The 19910-nt window shown below is 37.7% G+C and overlaps 1 protein-coding gene across 7 annotated transcripts in view; it reads left to right on the plus strand.

Annotated features, from left to right (window-relative positions):
• Window positions 1-19910, plus strand: part of DENND1A (DENN domain containing 1A) — a 163701-nt gene that overhangs the window by 60523 nt on the left and 83268 nt on the right. For 6 of the 7 annotated variants that reach the window (XM_065737268.1, XM_065737263.1, XM_065737264.1 and 3 more), the window contains exons 6-10: window positions 2266-2335; window positions 3446-3526; window positions 5652-5705; window positions 10852-10962; window positions 15787-15887. In XM_065737268.1, coding sequence (XP_065593340.1) covers window positions 2266-2335; window positions 3446-3526; window positions 5652-5705; window positions 10852-10962; window positions 15787-15887 — 417 coding nt within the window. The remainder of the gene's footprint in view (window positions 1-2265; window positions 2336-3445; window positions 3527-5651; window positions 5706-10851; window positions 10963-15786; window positions 15888-19910) is intronic. The other variant, XM_065737266.1, reaches the window with a different exon arrangement.

Below are 19910 nucleotides of genomic sequence, written 5' to 3' on the forward strand. Positions count from 1 at the left end.
AGAGCTTCAGATAACTGTTTCTTGATCTGTGAAAGATATTCAGTTGTCTGAATACCTGCATGTCTCTAGATTTTAAACATTTAGAATATGTTGAGTTGAATTCTAAAGCTGCTTATGCATCTCTTTGGCTCTTTAAAAGTAGAAGGAACTCCCACAGATTCCTGTAGTGTAACCTCTTGCAGTGCTAATAAATTGCCACCCAGTTCATTTGTAATAGATAGGAGGGTAAATACGTGGATATTCTGGTAGGGTAAGATGGTAGAGCTTAAAGTGATTAATTATGTGACGTATTCATTATGTCAAACTTGGCTGAAGTCACTTTATGGAAGCATTACGGAATTCATAAGTGATTTCTTTTTGCATTTTTTATCCTATGTGTTATATGAACCCATGCTAAATATTTACATATTTCATAAGTACATCGATATTTTTCATAACTGCTTAGTGCTGCCTGTAATTCTGTTTGTTAGCTTTTTACCTGGAGCAGCAGCTTTTGGGAGTTCTCCTGAGGGAGTGTCTTGTTGCTGTTGTTGTCTCGCATCTCCCTGGAGCATACACGTCCCTGTGTGTCGTGCTGTGTTGAGGTCTGCTTCAGACACTGACTTATTTCCTGAGCAATTAAGCAGATCTTTAAATGTGCCTTCCTGAAATAAGTTTTGGTTTTCACTCTGGTGGGAGCTTTCTGTCTTCCTGGTGTTCTGTTTTTTTCATCTTCAGACTATCTCTGGTTGATAGCTTGCAAGGATTTGTTTCCTGGGTTCTTAATCTCTACTTAGCAGATAGGTTTTGAGAGGATTTCTTGTTACTCTTGTAATGGCTTTTAACTCTACTGAAGTTTATTTAACTAAACAGAAAAAAAGAAATGTATCTTCTGCCTAATCCTTCTTGAATGTTTACAATATATGCCAAACTTAAATGCTGTTTAAAGTGGTAATTGTCTGTCTTTCTGCTCTATTCTAATACACTGTTTGTAAAGATACTTAAAGCATATTAATTTAAATGATAATACTGTCATATAGCATGAAAAGTTAAGTTTCTTATCAGCGTGTTTTGATAAGCTACTTACATGTTACAGTAGCATTTTCAGGCTTCAAACAAATGTTAATGATGGAGTGCCCTTCACTTTATCTGTCTCATATATAGCTTCTCACTTCATTTATTACTGGAAGCTGTACAGTTAGGAACCACGGGGCACTCAATTCTTTATAGATGTCAGGATGTAGCCATATTTTATAGAAACTTTAAATCTTGTCTATCAAAATAGAATCCATTTGCTTCAGAAAGCATCTGTGGTTAAAAGAAGAGGCAGTGTGTGCGTCATGTCAACCTTCCTTCCTATTCGCTGCAGCTGAGGGGAAATTCCTTGCTGGGATTTAAAAGGGAGCTGAAATAAAGAACTGTGCCATGAAGATGTGGTCCAGAATCAGACCAGAGCAAACTGTGGTGAAAAATAACATCTTAGTTGTCTTATTTTATTGAGCGGGGATGTAAAGGAAATGGAAAAGATGGGATTTTCTGGGGGTTTGTTTAGTTTAATGCTTTTGTATTAGCAGAATGACTTCTGTTTGACCGTAGTTAGCTGTGCTGAATGCAGTGATGCAGGATGCGGAATGAGGGTTAGTAGTTATGATGTTTTATTTAAAAAATCAAGGTACTGGTTATGCAGTGTAAGTAAAATAAATAAAGAAGTCCGTAGGATTGGTATTGAAAACCAAAACAACTGTTTGTATGGAGTTTACTAGCTGTTCAGCAGCTGGACTGACAACTAGTTACTAGCTGTGCTTTTTGGGTAAAGATTGTGATTTAAAATGTTCTACCACACGTGAGCACAGATGAATTTGTGTACAGTGATTTGATGGGTCTGTGTGACAGTCTGAATGTTACGCACGGTGTGAGAAGAAATTCCTATGGACTTCCTGCACTGACTGGCCTGCCATCAAAGCTTATTTACAGCCTGTACTCTGTTTTAAGCTGGGTGCCTGTGAGTGGCTGGAAACTCTGGGAAGGAATAATTATTGAAGCTCAATTGCCAAAGGAAAGGGATGCTTCAGGCTTCTGGCAGTGCTCTCCTTCACATGAAGTCCTTCACTTGAAAGTCCAGTGTGACTTTCCTAACAGATATTTATAAAGTGTGCCCAGTGAAGACTGTTGTTGAGGATGCAAGTATATATAGCCAACAATCTTGGATTTATTAACTGAAGTTTAACAAGTTAAATGTATGCTTTTTCTTCCTTGTTTTTTTTTTTTGTGTGTGTTTTTTTTTAGTTACCTACCATGGTTTGAAGTCTTTTATAAGCTGCTCAATGTCTTGGCAGATTATTCAGCAAAAGGACAGGTATTATTCTAAAGTACTAACCCTTCTCTTCCCTGCCCCAATATCAAATGTGGGAGAGAGACTGAAAGCAAGCTGTTTTAAGAGATGCTCGTATCAGACATGGCCATGTGAATTTATGAATCTCTGTTGTGCAGTAATAGCAAAGTACATATTCAGCTAGGCTGAAAGTTTGTCAGCCACCTATGAAAAATAAATCAACTTTTAGATTATTTTTGAGACAATATTACATTGAAGAACGTGACTATGGATCCAGTGCAAGATAATGATTTCCCTGAAGTCACTCGCACTGCACAAACTCTGTGATGACCTGGGCTGGATTCACCTCATTCCCAGATTGTGGTGCTTCATGCACCTTGGGCAGAGCAGTTTCTTAGCAAGCTTTGTCGTGTAAAGTAAGGGTAGAACTGAGCTTATTGATTCACAATGCAGACCTGTGTAGCATAATCTGGCCTAGCTCCTTCAGATGCTGTTTTTGCTTTTAAAGCAAAACAGTGTAAAAATCGATTTTGAGATAATTTAAGGATATGAACTAAGCTGTTAAGATTTGTTTCTAGTTTTATAAGAGATAGTTCATGATGCAGAGAAATCACGATTGTAATACCTAGCCTAATTTCATGTATTTAAAACATTGCAAGTATAATCTCAGTTTGCTGCTTTGATTTATTTTGCGGTAATGATTATAGTTTGCATTTGTCAGAAACACTGATGTTTGAGGTACAATCATGTAGGATTGTATCTTCATCTATGGGGTCTAAATGTATTTTTTTTTTAGCCTAAGCTAATGAGTTGTTGTAAAGAACTTGCAGTGAAAACTGACTTGCTACAAGATGAGTAACTATGTAGATAGATTGGTGACTTAGCAGTTTGCAGAAATATGTGAAAATATGTGTATGGGGAAAAAATAATGTTAAAATATGTTATAAAGTCAGACATCAGAGGAAACTACATTTATTACTGTTCACAGTCTGATATATCAAGGCATTCTAACACCTACCAGTTCTCTAGCCCCCTACATCACTGATATTATCCTTCCATTTTGCAGTTAGTTTGTTGTAGTAATGTGTACTTCGTTTTCCTTTGTTTTCTTGTTTTGTTTTTTCCTTATTTCAGGATAATCAAAGGAGTGAGCTTCTGGAAACACTTCATAAACTTAACATCCCTGAGCCGAAAACTCCTGTTCAGCTTGGATTGGTAAGTGAAGAGTAAAATAGGATGTAAACGAAGGTCTTTAATTTTCACTGCTTACCATAATAGAGAAATGTCCAAAGCAGTTCTTCTTTCTGGAACTTGGCATGCAGATGTTGTTTTCCTATGAGGACTCAGAGCTGTGAATTTCCCCTTTTCACATCTGGGGCCCTCTGTTTCCCTTTCCTTAACCTCACATGTCTTTGAAATGCCGTTCTTTGATTGGAGGAGGATTGTGTGTGCTCCCCATGGAAATGTCTCACCATATCATTTGTGACCTGCTAGAGGTCACAGAGCAGCAGTGTGACATTTATTGTCCACACTTCTGCAGAGCTCTCAGACCATGCAAATGTGCAAGGGGCAAGACTGGAAAGCAGTTATGTACTGTTGTAACAGTGTTCAGAATGTCAGCTGTTAATCGTGTTTTCTAATTCCTTCTCCTCATCCCTCTGGGAAAAAGTCTCATACAAATAAGGTTTTATTTCATATTTATATTTTGTAAGAAACCTAATCAAAGACGAATGAAAGATGTGGGATTTTATTGAAGTTTTGAAGTTAAGTCTTTTGGGTTGTCTGTATTGGAATTAATTTTTGTAGAACCACCTTGTGTGCAAGGCTGTAGTGGAAAAATACTGAAGATGCACGTTGCTGCAGTTGCTGATTAGGCATTTGGAGCTCACATGGAAACTAGTGATGTGCAGCCAGCTTTCTTCTCCCACTCTCTTTGCCTTTACTCCTTCTAATGTATCTTTTGGCAATGACCAGCTTACTCTCATCGCTTCACTCTGTGATGTCCATCGACAGGTAACAGTTGTTGGCCTTACTGGGTCACCAGCTGGCAGTAGGAGTGCCCCAGTCCTTTTGAGGCTAGCTGTTTTACGAACAGCATTTCTCTTTGACCAAAGGAAGAGCTGTCTTGAAAGCCAGCGATCATTTGGGATATTTCAGTTTTTTTTCATACCAGTGGTTTCAAGGAATGCTGCTATTTTCCCCTTGCCTCAGACATTTCATGGGCAGTGAAGCAAGAAAATACATCAAGAATCAGCCAAAGGACTTCTTGCTAGGGTATCTTTATGCGTTTCATTTTGGCTATTGCAAGCCTGTTTTGGGATTGGAGTGAGGCTCCTGTATGTGGTACGTTGCTGTGTCCCTTTGTTGCATCTCTCTAATCAAAGTAAAACAGTGATGTCTCAAAAAGCAAAAGTTGTGTTTATAGAAATTCATTGTCAGTGTTCAGCATAGCTGTTACGCCCACATGCTATTTCAGACTGTTCATGAAGCTCTGAAACGTATGGGGTGTATACAAGAATACTGAGCCAACTGTGGAACTGTGCCAAGGATATAAAACCCCATAAAGCTTCAGCAAATAATAAAAAGTCCTAAGATCATAAAATTGTGAATATACTGTAAATTGTATTAACATTAATTTACAAAAACAACTTAGTTGTATGCTGTTTTCCTTTCCCAGTGCTGTAACAAAGAATCATGCAAGTTATGTGTTATCTGAATGGGAACTGGAATAAAGCTGTGCTCTTGGAATCCAGTCAATTAAAATAAAAGAAAATCAACAATATAATGGACTGTGAAACTTGGGGGATCAGTAGTTATCAAATTCTTTAAGGAAGACAGAAGTCACCGGGAACTTCAGTGATAATTTTACAAATAGTCATAAAAACTTAGGATATATTTCTCAGAAATTTCCGTAACTGCCCTGCTGTCTTCAATGAAACTCACTAAAATGTCAGAAAAGGACCTCCTTGCTGTTGTTTCCTGGTTCATCGTGCAGCTTTCAGTAGGCTGTGGAAAGCTAGATTGAGTTATAGACTGCCTTGGATATTTCTTAGTGTGTGTCATGCATTGTGGAAGTCTGTCCATGTCCATATGTCTGCAGAACAAAGCAATGCAATCTCTCTTTTCAGGAGTATTTGATACTTCCTATCAGTTTACATTTCATGTTGCATTTGGGATCTGAGATTTCAGTTTTTGAAATCTAGGACAAACAGGTCATCTTGGTAGTTGGTAACAAATGTTCTGTCCTTATTACTTAGTCAAGTAACTGCTAATATGAAGCAACAAGTTAAGAATGCTTTTGACAATATGAAAATAATCACTATTTGCTCTTCTTTTGTAGCACTCTTACTTTACCGTGCCTGACATCAGAGAGCTTCCTAGTATACCTGAAAATGTGAGTACGGTAGAGGACCATCTGCTTTATTTTGCTGTTGATATAAAAAAGAAATGGTAAAGAGCTAGCATTGCCTCTGTTTGGCCTACTAATGGACTGCATTCAGTATACTGCTGGTTGTTGAAGTAAGATGTAGGTGTTTAAAGTATACAAAGTGGTGTGAGAAAGAGAAAATGGTGTTTCTGAGTGCAAAAGTATGAGAGTAAAAGGCCTATTGAAGTACATCTACATCATACCAGAGTGATGTTTTTAGTATTTGCCATTCTAATTAAGCAAAGGTATCAAATGACCAAGCAAGCAGCAAATTTACAGAATTATTATCTTAAGCTGTAAGTAGACATCATTACTCAAAAAATACAAAGCCATGTATTATTATCACTACTGTTACAAGCTATTAACACTCAATAATTTCTTGGTTCTAATGAGTGCGGAAATTTAAAATCTGTAGTTTTAGCCTGCTCAAAATTAGCAAGGAACAGGGATTTGGGGACTGTCTGCATGTGAAGGCGTGGTGGCCTTTGGAAAAATTCCAGTGACCGACAATGCTGTTAATTTGCATGAACGATGGGACCCTACAGCAAGACTGTGAAGAATCCCTGAAAGTATCCCAAGGCAGTTTTGGTTACCACCTCAAAGAGTGCTACCAGTATTCTCCTTATGTAAAAATGCAGAATTTGAACAGAAAGGATTTTAATCTCTCTCTCAGAAAGATGACAGGAATCTGCTGAATGATTTCCCCACTGTAACTAGCTGATGCTTCTAAAGAAACTTCTCACAACTAAGGAAGCAATTTTTTCCTCTGCATCCAGATTCAAGGTTGTTCTCCCTATGATGTTTACGTTGTTGTGTTGTCTTTCTTGATATATTAAAAGCTGAATTTATAAAGTAATTATTTTTGATCTGTTAGAGAAAGAGCATGCTAGTTTCAAACAAATTTTTAGTTAAGGAAAAATGTTCTGGAACAAAATGTTTTTGGTTTTGTTTTTACATTTATTCAAGAGTATCAAGAGTATAATCTAGGTACTGGAAGAGAACAATGTACTTTTTCTGAGACTTTTTAAACCTGATAAAATTGTATGCTTTTCAACATTGCTCAGATTTGTAGCCAGATGATAGGACTGTGGGAAGACAGTGCTAGCATTTGCTTCTCTTAGATATTCCTTAATATGCACCTGCTTACGTCTCTTAGCCAATTTTCTGTGTCTGACATCTCAGTTTTCTTACTTGAGTATTTTGAAGTCTGACTTAGCGTCATAAATTTATGGCATGAAAGAAGGGTGAAAAAAAATGAGAAAAAGTAAAGGGAATTATTAAGACATTCTTTCTCATTTGTGGATGATTTGCGTAGCAAATTGCACTTGGGGCTTTTGAAGTCTGTTTAAAAATGTTGTTGCTAGCTTTTCTGTGTTGTAAGTTTTCCATACTGACATACATCCCCTCAGTAAATTCAGTAGATGCACTTTTTGCTCTGAAGTGCTTTGTTTTTACAGAACTATGATACCTTAGGAGCAATTCAAGAATCAGTTCCGGAATCTAAAATGGCTATCAATCTTGATGTATTTCCTGTCCTAATCCAGACATGATTATTTGTTTATAGGAGTAATATTTTATGTTAATCTCTTATATGCTCATCATCTCAAACTTTAATAATTTTTATTTGGTAAGCCTCAAATCTTCTGGAGAGCATGAAGTAAGTTCGTTTCCATTTTACAGGCTGGTAAATTAAAAGGCAACTAGTATTAAAAGAAACTAGTGACAAGATTAAATGTAGGTCTTTCTGTCTTGGACCTGATTTAACTGATGTAGAGCAGCTTAACAAATGCACTACAGCTATATTTTTGAAGCCTTTACTAAATGTTTATGCTCTGTTCATTATGTCTGCTGGTAGCATTCACTTTATATTCAAAGGTATGAATCAGCTTCCCAAAACATTTGAGCAGGAGATGTGATGAATGCTCATGAATCAAAGGCAGTTATAAAAGCAGAGGCCTTGGGCCAGAAGGAGTTGGAAACCCTTTGAAAGCTGAATGTTCAGCCTTCATGGAAAGGAGTGCTGTGTGATGCTAAAAAGCATCCTCTTTGAATCATTGAGTGCTGCTGATATGCCTCTGAGGGAATGTGGCTGTTTTGCTGTAGGGATCCTGTGCGCTGATGTCATTGTGAAGGATGGACTCTGCACAGTGTCTGGGGTGAACCAGGGCACCTCTGGGAGCAGAGGTGGAAGAACATTTTGTTCATTAACACGTGTTTTCGTGTGCATGCACACCTGAGTTTAAAAAAGATAAGGCTTGTTGTACAAAAGAAGAATGTCAAAATTCAGATCCGCTGGTCTAACTCTGATTGCAGTTTACCATTTTACATTTCTTTTGTGTGTTATTCTTTTTCCTATTCAGTATCACGTAATTCATTTTGAGGATTTTATCTGTCAGTGCAGCTCTCACGTAGAATTGCAGCATATTAGGCAATAGTACAAGGACATGAAATGAGCATGAATCTCCATTCATCAATTGGACTGATTTATTCAAAATTCTGTCTGATTGATAATTACATTTTAAAACTCATATTACCAAAAGTTTCAGTAGTACCAAACTTTGAAGTCATATGTAATGATTAATGGAGTACTACACAGAGCTGGTTGGAATGTTAACATACTTGTTGCAGTTATCTGACTGTGTCAGACCAATGTGTTTGCTGAAGCACAAAACATTAACACAGACACTTCAGTGTAAGTCAAGATTTTTTGTATGCAAAGTTTGTTAATGTGTATATGCATTCTTATCATTACATCTCCTATCTCAGGGTGCCTATCTTTTAACTCATTATACTGTACATCTTTGCTGTCCGTTTTTCCCCTTCACTTTTTATTTTACTGACACTGTTTTCTGGAGTGTATTGTCTTTGTTATTCCGGTCTTTGGAGTAGCTGCACGGCATTATAAAAGTATGTTAATTGCATAACAAACGACCTGACTCATGTTAGACTTTGAATTTGTGGTGTTACAAAGAAAATAAACTCATTTAGAAGATGAGTTTTTTCCAGTAGGAGGATGGAGAAGGAAACTTGGTTTCTTCTATCAGTCTGTCCAAATAGGACAAACGTACAGAAGTCGTGTAAATGCCTTTCAGCAGCAGCCTGAAGTGCTGAAGTATGATAGGTGCTTCTCATATGTTTGAGCTTCGCTCTTCCTTTGCAGAGGAGAGGGCCCTTTGGTTTTTACCTTCACTGAAAAGTTTGTCATTAGATGACGGAGAAAGAAAGGAATATTTTTGATCTCAAGAGTCAATGTGCACATGCGTTTTGTGGCACTAAACAGCAAGTGATCAAATAGATGATTGATCTTCAAATGAACTTTCAAAGGAACATAAGGGAATGTTGTGGCCCTTCCTACTGAATTTTGAGGAGTGGGAATACCGCATTCTATATTCTGTTATGAAAATCCCACTCTTTTCTCTTTTCAGAAGGATTTAAATCCAAGGAAACAAAGTACACAACAATCATACTGCAAATTGGAACCCTTTCATTTGTATTTATTTAACTCATTCATGGTTTTGTCACTTACTAGACGTGTCTTTCAAAATACATGTGTAAGTCCCAATTTCATCTTCAAAGATGACAGCTTTCTTATAAATACAACTTAGAGCTAACACGTGAATTTCCCTAGTATCAATACATTACCATGCAGCCCACATGCTTTGCAGGTGCTGTTGGCAAATTTCTGAGCGCAGAGAAGACGAAAGCCTTGTAAATCATTCCATCTGAAAGTACGTTTCTGTGTCAAAGTCACTATTACACTACAGTAAACTTGAAAGAATAATTACCTATCCATTCTCTGTGTCTGTTTTCCCTCTCACTAGCTGATCCTTTTGCCTTACAAACATATACATGCATGCTCGCATCTACCTGTCTTCAGGCAGAGTGTAGGGATGAAGTTTTCCTTTTGCCGTACCCTTCATTTGGGTGGCTTCTGAAGAAGTTCAGTACTACTTGAGAACTCTTTCAATTCACACTATTTGCAGTAATTGTGTCGTCATGCGTTGTGTTTTGGTGTCGTGGAAAGATGGGTGAGAGGCGGAAGAAGAAATGTAGAGAAGACAGCTTATGTTTAGACAAAAATATCATGCTAATCAGCACAGATGGGATGAGAAATACAGAAAAAGTACATGATAGTTTAATAGGTTTTTGGCAAAATGTGTTGGCTGCTTGTTTTTTTCAGTTGTTTTTTTCTTTTCTCCCTTTGACTATACCTGTCTGGTGCAATAGCTCTTCTATAAGAAGACCTGAATGACTGTTTTATGTTAACATGTTTGAAGCTAACTCTAATGAGCTTAGCTTTTACCAATGTAGCTGTGGGTACAAAAATCTTCCAAATACAAGGCTTAATTTTTCTTCAGTTCTTTGTGTTTGGATGGCAAGCTGTGGAACATATTTCTGCACAGTATGAAGCATCTTGGCAGACTTCTCAGGCCAAGTATTGGTGGGTTTAGAGTTATCTTTGGATCTGTCAAAAGTGCTAATGGGCTTTGTTGAGCTTCTTTAAGTTTCTAAATCATATTTGCTTTTTGCTTTTCTGCGCTTTTTTATTTAACGATGATTAAGATTGCACTTGAATTCATGACTAATCCAATTTTGCTCTCACATGTGCTTTTTGTACAAGACTGTCTTTGCTGTGTAGTAACCCCTTCGTACCCTGAAGAAGATTTGGAAACAAATTGCCTAGTTCAGCATTTTTGCATGTATTCACACTGCCACTACTGCAGCTGTTTTAATTTCTCCGATTTAAGAAATGAAAGTACCCTCTGTAAACAAAAGACTTTTTTAGTTGGCCTCACACTATGCAGCAAAAACTTTTATCCTGGGAGAACATAATACGTATTTTTTTCTCCAAGAATTATTTTGTCTTTTAGAAACTGCATATGAAGCATCCTTATTTTTACTAATCCATAGCCTAGCTCTCCAGAAGTCAGGGGAAAGGTACTGCTAATTAGAAGCTGATCTGACACCAGGTGACCTATTGTGTGGAGCTGTGTACTTTATGTAGCATAACAGAGGACGGAGTCTGTTGTGGGCTTTTTTTTGTTGTTGTTTTTAAATGAAAGACTTGGTTTTGTAATATCATGAATCAAAATTATTTTATCTCTCTTCCTAGAGAAATCTGACAGAGTATTTTGTAGCAGTTGATGTCAACAACATGCTGCATCTCTATGCCAGTATGCTGTATGAACGCCGCATCCTCATTTGTTGTAGTAAGCTCAGCACTGTAAGTAAACTGCAGAATAATTTCTTCTATTCACACTACTGTTTTTTTAAATGACAGTCATACATAGGCAATAAGCTGAAATATCTCGAATGGGAAGGGCGGTGTTTAAAAGTCCCTACTGAAAACATTTTGAATGTTGTTCTTCCCGTACGAGAGGATAACCAGAAACTTGTGAAAAGTTCTGATCTTGGTGAAAGACATAGTAAGCAGAGATGATGACCTGCTTTTATTCTAAGTATAACTACAGTCATTAATTTCTGTATAATTAAAGTGATTGGCATGGACTTTTTCTGGAGTTCTAGAAAAAAATTCTTTAGTGTACATTGATGTGCCACCAGCCATTCGGATTGCTTGAGTCTATTTACTGAAGATATATCTGTATTTATTTTATAATATACAAAGGCAATAAGTGCATGAATGTACATGGCCTGCAGAAAGGGGCCAGAGACACTATGGAGTCTCTGTCCTTGGAGATATTTAAAGTGCAACTGAACAGTGCCCTGAGCAAACAGCTGCAGTTGGTGATATTTTGAGCAGGGCAGTTGGGTTCAGATTTGATGATCTCCAGGGCCTCTTCCAACCTTAGCTAAGCAACCTAAACTCAGTTCTGTGGTTCTAAGTGATGACTTTACTCAACTTCTTTTGGACTTTAACATTGAAATGAAAAAGTTTCATGATACAGGATTTGTTGAGGTTTTTTGGTGCGTAAACATACTAATGTTTATGCCATAGTGAAGTCACCTTTTCATAATTTGCTTGACAGAAAAAAGATGGATAAATGATACTGTCGTACACATTTTCTGGTAACCTTCTCTGGATGGACCCAAGAGTTCGGCTAAAATAAGATAATTCACTTTTTTTTTCCTTCAGTTTTGTTTTAAAAGGTTTAGTCCTGATGCTGTTTAGGCTCCATCAAGGATCTGAGAGATAAAAGGAACTGAATACTCTAGAGTGCTCTCTTCTAAATATGGCTGCACATCAAAACCAAGCATGAGCTTGATTTAGTTCAAAGTTTTGTGTTAGGCATTTGAGGGTTTATCAGTCAATAATATTTTGATTTTTCTTTCTAAAAGAAAATGTTAAGTTTTCATTTTGTTTGCTCTGTAAATGGATATTGATTGTTTTCCTTTATGAATGGTAGGCACAAGATGGTTTTAATAAATGCTGCTTTCTAGTTCTATGGCCTAAGTACTCAAACGATCCTGTCTAAAATAGAATCCTCCATGTCCATTTGGTAGGGTCTTATCAAGCCAGTTACTGTTTGACCACGACCTACTTTGTGATTGAAGTTAAAACTGCTTCATGGAATTGTAAATGCCTTTGTGAAGGGGCAGAAGTTATAAGATATGAGATACATGGCAGAAAAAGGAAAGAGGATATCACAGTAGTTATTCTCATGTTATTTGGTGAATAAAACTAGGATAGTTAGAGTAATCTCTGGAACCTAGTAATAATGTTTACAGTCAATCCCACTAACGGACAGAATTTGAGTGTTATGTAGTCCAGTGTCATAGGGAACTTGTAAAATCTGAATTTTGTATCTGCCTAGCGTTCTAGGTCCTCTACCATAGTAAATTCAAAGAGGTGTTTTTTAGAAAACAAAGGAATGAAGAGAGGAGGGAATTAGCAGAGAAGTGGAAAGAATGGCTATCCAAATTTCAAAATGTGTGGCTGGTTGGTTTAATCTCTCTCTCTCTTCGTGACAGAGCCTGGGAAGAAGAATTACTTACCTGTCACTTTGCCTTCCTTAATGAGCCATTTCACAAGTAGGGTTGTGTTTTCTTTCCTATCTTCTGCTTTTCCTCTTCCTTTTGCCTCTGTCCAAGATAAAAGCATGTCTCGTTCTTCAGTAGGGAGGGGTATTCATCCTGCACGTTCTTGCAACTTTATATATAACTGCTCCAAGATTGGAGTGACAGTGTAAGACAGGTTTGAAGTGTTGGGCTGGAGCCAGCGATTCCTTGCCTGCACGCTCTGCTCTGCGTGTTCCAGCAGTAGGAACAAGCTGCATTATTTTATTTCAAACTGTGCTCAGCGGAAGCCAAGACCTTGTAACTGGAAACGTACCAAACTGAGAATCCTCAGAGTAGAGGGAGGGCGGTGTGCTGGAGGAGAGGGGATTGGTTTCCTGGTTGTTTTGTTTTGTTGGGTATTTGTGCGTTGTTCTGTTTGCTTTTTTTTTTTAACAAAATGGAAGGATCCTATGTGCACTTAATTTCTTCTCATCGTGAGATGCAGCGCACGTCATTCTTAATGCTTAAATATAATATCAAGTAAAAGTGAAAATTAAGCAATCTTGAGTAGAAAAGTCTTTTATGAATTCATGCTACAGTAAATCATGTAAAATTTGGAATATGTCTCTTTTAAGTCCTATTTAGAAGTAAATGGGTCTGTATTTATTAGCTATTTTATCAACTGTATGTACTGAACCCCTGGAAGATTTTTTTTTCTGGTCTCTTCATGTTTTTTCTTTTTTTTTCTACAAAAAGAAATTCAAGTCATTTCTCAAAATATTAATCACTTTTTCTTAAAAACAACAGCAACAAATACTCTGTGATGTAACTACTCAGAAAAAGCCAAATCAGAACGCAGAAAAAACTTTTTGACAAAAGAGCACCTTCTGGTGGGAGCGTGCAGTTACAGAGTGAAACGAGCTTTCCAGCAGCCCAGTATTCTGTCTTCCATCATACCTTCCCCTTGCAGCCGTCTCAAGAAGGAATGTTGACTGTGATGACAGCTGGTTGTCTCTCATCATAATAAGATGGCTTACGTGAAACCAGATGATTCTTAAAAAGCTTACATTTGTGAAAAATGAGCGTGTTTTTGTTCATCTCCATCTCTTGAGGTGAATTGTTACTTACAAAGGAATATTAAAATGATGTACTATTACAAAGCAAAAAAATGCCAGTCTGCCATTGATAATCTTTTGTTCTTGAGACCTGAGAGGTTTCCATTTCACTTCTCCCATGTCACAGAATGTTCTGATACACAACCTCTTCTTCCCTGATAGGTTTCTGACATGTCTCGGGGCTCTAATGTTAAGGAAAACACAACATGTAATCAATACCATTTACTAAAAGTCCTTGTGATGCAACATAGCTAGAAGCTTGCACTGTTCTTGTTCTACAGCAGCCTTAGGACTACTCTTCTACACGTATGAATTCTTCCTTCCCAAGAGCTCTGTTGCAGCCCTGACAGCCTGCTGCCAACATAGGCTTTCACCTCCATACACAGTTTTACAGCAGCCCTGCTTTCACTGCTTAGTTCTTGTGCAATTCAATCTTCATGTTTCTGCTGTGCTTTTAGCCCCGAGTGGTGCAGAAAAATTATCTTATTCTCAAATGCTGGTAGCAGTGTACTGCATGGGTAACACTAAGCAGTGTTTATCCATCAGTAGGAAGAGAGGCACATACACTGGAAAATGGCCTACTGTAATTCAACATCAGTTCATAATTTTTATATGTATGAAAAAGCTCTGTTGAGTAATTCGGTTTTAAAATCTTAAAGGTAAAATTGCAAAGTGTGATTCAGTAGCAGTGTCTCTGGTACACAGCTTTTTTTTCTTTTTTTTTTTTACATTCTCTGGCAACAGCTGCAGGAAGCTGAGGTAGTGGAACTAATCTTATTTTAAAATGCTGGATTCCTATAGTTTTGACAGTTGGGCATTTCTCAGGCTGCCTTATTATTAAGCTCCTGTTTTCTGTATGGCAATCACTAATCAGGTGAGGTCTCCAGCAAATATGCTATTTCTTTTTTATGAGTCCTTATCTTGGCAGAGTTGAAGGACAGTAGCAGTGCTTACTTGTGGTAGTGTGTTATTTGAATTCATGCCAGATAGCAAGGTGGGAGTACATCTCAAAAATAAGTGACAGGTTCTGCTCAGATGTCTGCAGTGTTGAGCATTATGTCTGTTTAATCTTTTCTTGCTGAGTTTTAAAACCAATGGAAGGCGGATTTGGAAGGGGCCTTCTTGGATTACTGAGTTCAGTCCTCCACAGCACCAACCAGGCTATGTTATAATGCCAGGAAATAATCCATTTAAACCTCATAGAATCAATTCTTATGTAAAAATTAAATTTTTAAGCAGTTTTGGTTTTAGACATCTTTTTGATTTGGAGAAGAGAAACTGAAAACATGTAGAATTGAGACACATGATTTCCTCCAAGGCACTGCAGGGGTTCTCCCCAGGGCTGGGCTAGCACTTGTGTTTGCTGTTTTTGAGCTTTTGTACCTGCCAATCAAATCAGTGATCAATCAGTACCTGCCAATGTCAAAACTATTCTGAATGAGTTCTTAAAAATCAGTGATCAAATGATTGGTGAAGGGTAATAAGATGAAGATACTTTCTAAGAAATAAAAATATAGTCATTGAGTTTGGTATAGTATATTCTTAAGAAAACTATGCTACTGATATTGTACATTCCTGAGCTTACATATTTTTCATTGTTTTATAATTTCAGTGCATTTTTATTGTGTTAATGGATGGCAATTGGCAGGATCAGGGTTTTATTTACCTCTACTATTTTTTTATTTCCTTTGAGTTTTTATTTCCACATTTCTTTTGCTTTATAAAACAATAGGTGTTCTTTTCAGGTTTTGTTTGTTGAATGAATTATGTTTTCAGCTATTTAACAAAGTCAATCAATGTCAGCCACCATAAACTAGTCATTCGTTATTCACTGATACCCTTTTTAGTTGGAAACATTGAATACTGAGTAATAAAGCATGTTATAAAGCCATATTTTATGTTTTACTTTTTTTCATACATCATTTACTTCTTTTGTGTGTCTTATTAACGTTCTTCCTTTAATCTGTGTTTTTCAGTTAACTGCTTGCATTCATGGATCTGCAGCTATGCTCTACCCCATGTTCTGGCAACATGTTTACATTCCTGTTCTGCCCCCACATCTCCTGGACTACTGTTGGTAAGGCTATATATATATATATATCTGTGTGTGTGTGTGTGTATATTTATAAAATGCAGATTCATAGTAGTTTTCACATTTCTGTATTACAAGTCTGAAATCCTCTTTTGATGCTACTGTCAGTCTAAAAGTATGTATGTATATTAAGGAAGCAGTGAACCTAGTAAGTAAAAAAATATTTCATGGCACCAGATAGTTGTGTGTTAGTGTGTGGAAATGCACTGATGTGACTGGTTACTGTGGAATGCAGCAACTCAAAGATTTTAAAGATGTTTTCAGCATATTTGTGTTAGATCTTAAAATTTGAATTAAGACTCTGGCAGTAAAAGATACAGTGGAGAACATGCTTTAATTTTGCTACTTTCTGAATTTCTTTTGGGGATGCGGAGAAAGCTATAAGCTATTCATTTCCCTGCAATGATCATTTCATATTCTCGCTGTGTACTTAGAACACATTTACCTTGTTTAGGGATTTTGGCGCATCCCAAGAGCAATCCCAGGTGTTGTCAAAGCTAGCCCCGATTTGTCCAGGAGCTTGGGGCAGTTGTCCTCCCAAGATCCCTTCCAGTGTGAATTGTTCTGTGATTCCATGCTGTCTGTGTGGCTCAAGAACCCTTTTTGCATCTTGTATGTAGAAATTGAGTTACTGAGCTTACTCAATGAGCAGGACATTTGCAAATTCATGGGAGAGGAAAAATCTGACCCGAGTGTGCTGCTGATCCTGGAAGTTCTAAGGCCATGCTTGACCGTGTGTGAAAGGCATTAGCAGCAAGGGGTGTCCTCAGGGAAGTGTTACACATCTGTAGAAAAAGCAAGAAGGAAGATCCAGGGAACTACAGGCCAGCCAGCTTTGCTTCTGTTCCTGAAATAAGACTGGAACAAGTCTTCATGAAAGCACCACCTCTGCCCTCTCGCACTGCAGGCCCTGGCATTTTAAAAAGTCCTCCGAAAAAGATGAGCTGAACCTGACTGTGTCGTGCTATTTCATATTTAGCTCTTAGTATGGTGATGTGGGGGAGGGTGTTCCTCTTTTTTTTTTTTTTTTAAGAGTGATACTGTTCTGTGTGATGTTTTCTCTATATTTAAGCAAGAGGAAGGAGCTAGCAGGGATAACTAGCATTTTTAAGTGCCAGGAGCTGAAACATATAGATTTAAAGGTAGCTTGTTCCTCTGCAGATTATTTAAATGTTAAGTATGTGCGTATTGCAAGGATACACAGAATGGAATCTAAAAACTATTATCTCCTGTAGAAATGAACCTTCAATTTACTCACTGCACAGGAAGGGCAGGTTCTAGTCATTTGCACTGCCAGCAGGTGCCCTTTCTCTGCATAATGGGCTTTGCATGTGTAATTAACACATGAAGGCTGCTGCTGCCAGTTCTTTCTTCAGGTACATGCTGCTAGGAGCTTTCAGGACAAGGATGTGGATCACAAGAGGCTTTTACACTGGGTTTGAAGATGTGATATTCGTTGACTTTGTGACAAAGACATGTTAAAAAAGGGCTAAGTCCAGATCCCACAGTTTGTGCAGAAGTGTGCAAAAAGTGAACACTTGGGCAGTGTACCCAGAGATAAAGATATGAAACACTGAGTTCAACTGAATGAATTCTTTCATGGTGTAACACTCTGTCCATATAGCAAGTAAGCTTGCCAGTGTGTGAAAAGTATGACTTTTAAACATACTCACAACTAATTGCCTTAGCCTTATAGGAACTTTATATGGGAGAGGTAGTCACACACACAAATTGTTTGAGTAATTAGGTTTAATAACAATTTCTGTGCCATAATGATATTTTTCAAAATAGAGTCCATTTATTTTGTAACTATCTGAAATTGGAAAGGTAATTTATGCCTATCTGTTCTGAGAAATCAGCTTCACTCTGTCTCGCTTAAAGCAATCAGATGCTTACCAGCATTTGTCTCTACAGGGAAATGACCTGAAACTATTTAAAAACACAACCGTTTATTTTAATTTAATTTTAATTACTGTCTCATCATTTATTTTGCAAATGCGATGTAAGAATTTTAAAGAGCTGAAATGGAAACTTAAGAAAATGTGAAGTGATGTGAATTTTCCCTTTCTTATAAATGATGTTCCTTCAGTTCCCTTTGATTGCTGTCTGTCAGTGCACACTGACGGTGCTGTTGGTGCTTTTGAATCTTCTTATGAACATTGTGAAAACTGCTGATGGGTATAAGATCACTGCATTCCTTACTACCTTTGAAAGTTCTTGAAAAAAAACTATTTCCCACATAGGATTATTTGCTTTTAATCATTTGAGTTTCTGTGGAGTCTTTTTATGTAAAGGAAACTTGCAGTGTCCTGACTGATATGCTCCAACTCAGTTCCATGTTTGTGAAGTTTGAAATCTGTTGCATTTCCGTGGGGCGATGCACGTGATGACCACTGCATCTTTCCAGAACTACAAAAAGGTGGAGCAGCTCTGTTTCCAGAGGCTGGAAAGGTTAGAATACTTTAACTCTCTCCTGATGGCATTTGAAGAATCTTTTGGCCAACTGCATGTAAGAGGAATTTCAGAGTGGGGAGAGAGTTCCCCTGTTTGTGAGGATGATGAAGGAAAAGGTGTTTAACTGGGTGTTGTTACATGTTAATGGTATCTCTGCTGCAAGCATGCTTACAGTGAATGTCTCACTGGCATGGTTAGAGCTCATTTCTTTTCTACAGTGCTGTGTCCTTTATCTTTGTTTTTACCTCACATACTTTCAAATCGCTGTGGTTTCTAATTTTTTCAGTTTGACTTTTGCTAATCTTTTTTTAGCTTTCGATGGGGAAAGAGATTCCTTTTCTTCCCACTTCCCTCTTGAAAGGATTTTTTTAAGTGAATATTTATATTCAGTTGCACTCTTTATTCGTGTACATACCAGAACTGAAAATGTGCTTCAGAATGTTTGTTCTCCCTGCATTTTCTCTATGCAAGTGCTCTTAAAGTGACTCGAGTCATCTGATTCCTAGTGCATTGAGGGGTGGCTTATATTTTTTTAAATTTATTTTTAATTAGGAACTGCTATTCAATGTATTTTTAGCCCAGGAAAGGTTTTGGGTGGAGGAGACAAAAAATTGGTGGGAATTCTGTCGTTAGACTTTACACCTTAATGCACAATTGCTTCCTCCTTTGAATAGAGAACAACAGAAGAAGGAGGTGGGACTGCACACCAGCAGGTGCCTGATGCACTGGTTAATGGGCTCCTGCCACCAAGCATCAGTAACCAAGCACGTGCAGCTACTTAAACCTGGCCAGATCACATCCTTCTAGTTTGTTGCTGAGAGTTTAAATATTTCTTGATGTGAAACAGTCTATTAATTTTCCTCACTACTTGTTTTAGTTTGTTTTTCACGTGGCATAAAATATTCCCACTGTGTCTTCTTTCTTTTTGCTCTCATTGTTTGTATTCAAAATTGTAGCCTGTCAGAAGAGCTGGTCTTTACTGGGGTGCTGTGACACAGCCTAGCATGCTCTCTCAGTCCGGAGTGTTATCGCTGCTTATTGTGTGTGGTTTGACCAGGAGCAGCAGAACATTTTCTATGGTCATTAAAAGCACCTTTTACATGAGATAAATCTCTTAGCAGCCAACATTAGTACACTGAGAAAGCCCTTCCCACAGCACCCTCACACAGGGACTGCACAGACATTTCTGCTGGTGCAGTTTTCCCTTTCCCCTCGAGTATTTTTTTGTTTTTTTGAACTCCTTTCTCCTGTTTTCTAAATCTGCTCACAGTTCAGTGTGCGCCTTTAGGAAGGTGGAGGGGGTAACCAGAGGTGCATCCTCCTGCTGCTTGGGAAACAAAAGAGGCTCTTTCCTCACGAGCCTCTGTGTAGCTTTTGGTGTAACCTGCTTCATCTTTGTACTCACTGAAAACTCTGGTGGTTACTCTTCTGGTTTCTTAGCCGCGCCTCTTCTACATCACTCTAATTTATGCAGTCAGGTTTCTGATTTGCATCAATTACCCTGATAAATGTGGGATTGAATTCTTTTACATCTCAGTAAGATATCTGAAGAGA

This window comes from Cyrtonyx montezumae, unplaced genomic scaffold (genome assembly GCF_038088225.1).
Source record: "Cyrtonyx montezumae isolate F1298 unplaced genomic scaffold, pur_monq_1.0 scaffold_20, whole genome shotgun sequence".
In the NCBI taxonomy this organism is placed as follows: domain Eukaryota; kingdom Metazoa; phylum Chordata; class Aves; order Galliformes; family Odontophoridae; genus Cyrtonyx; species Cyrtonyx montezumae.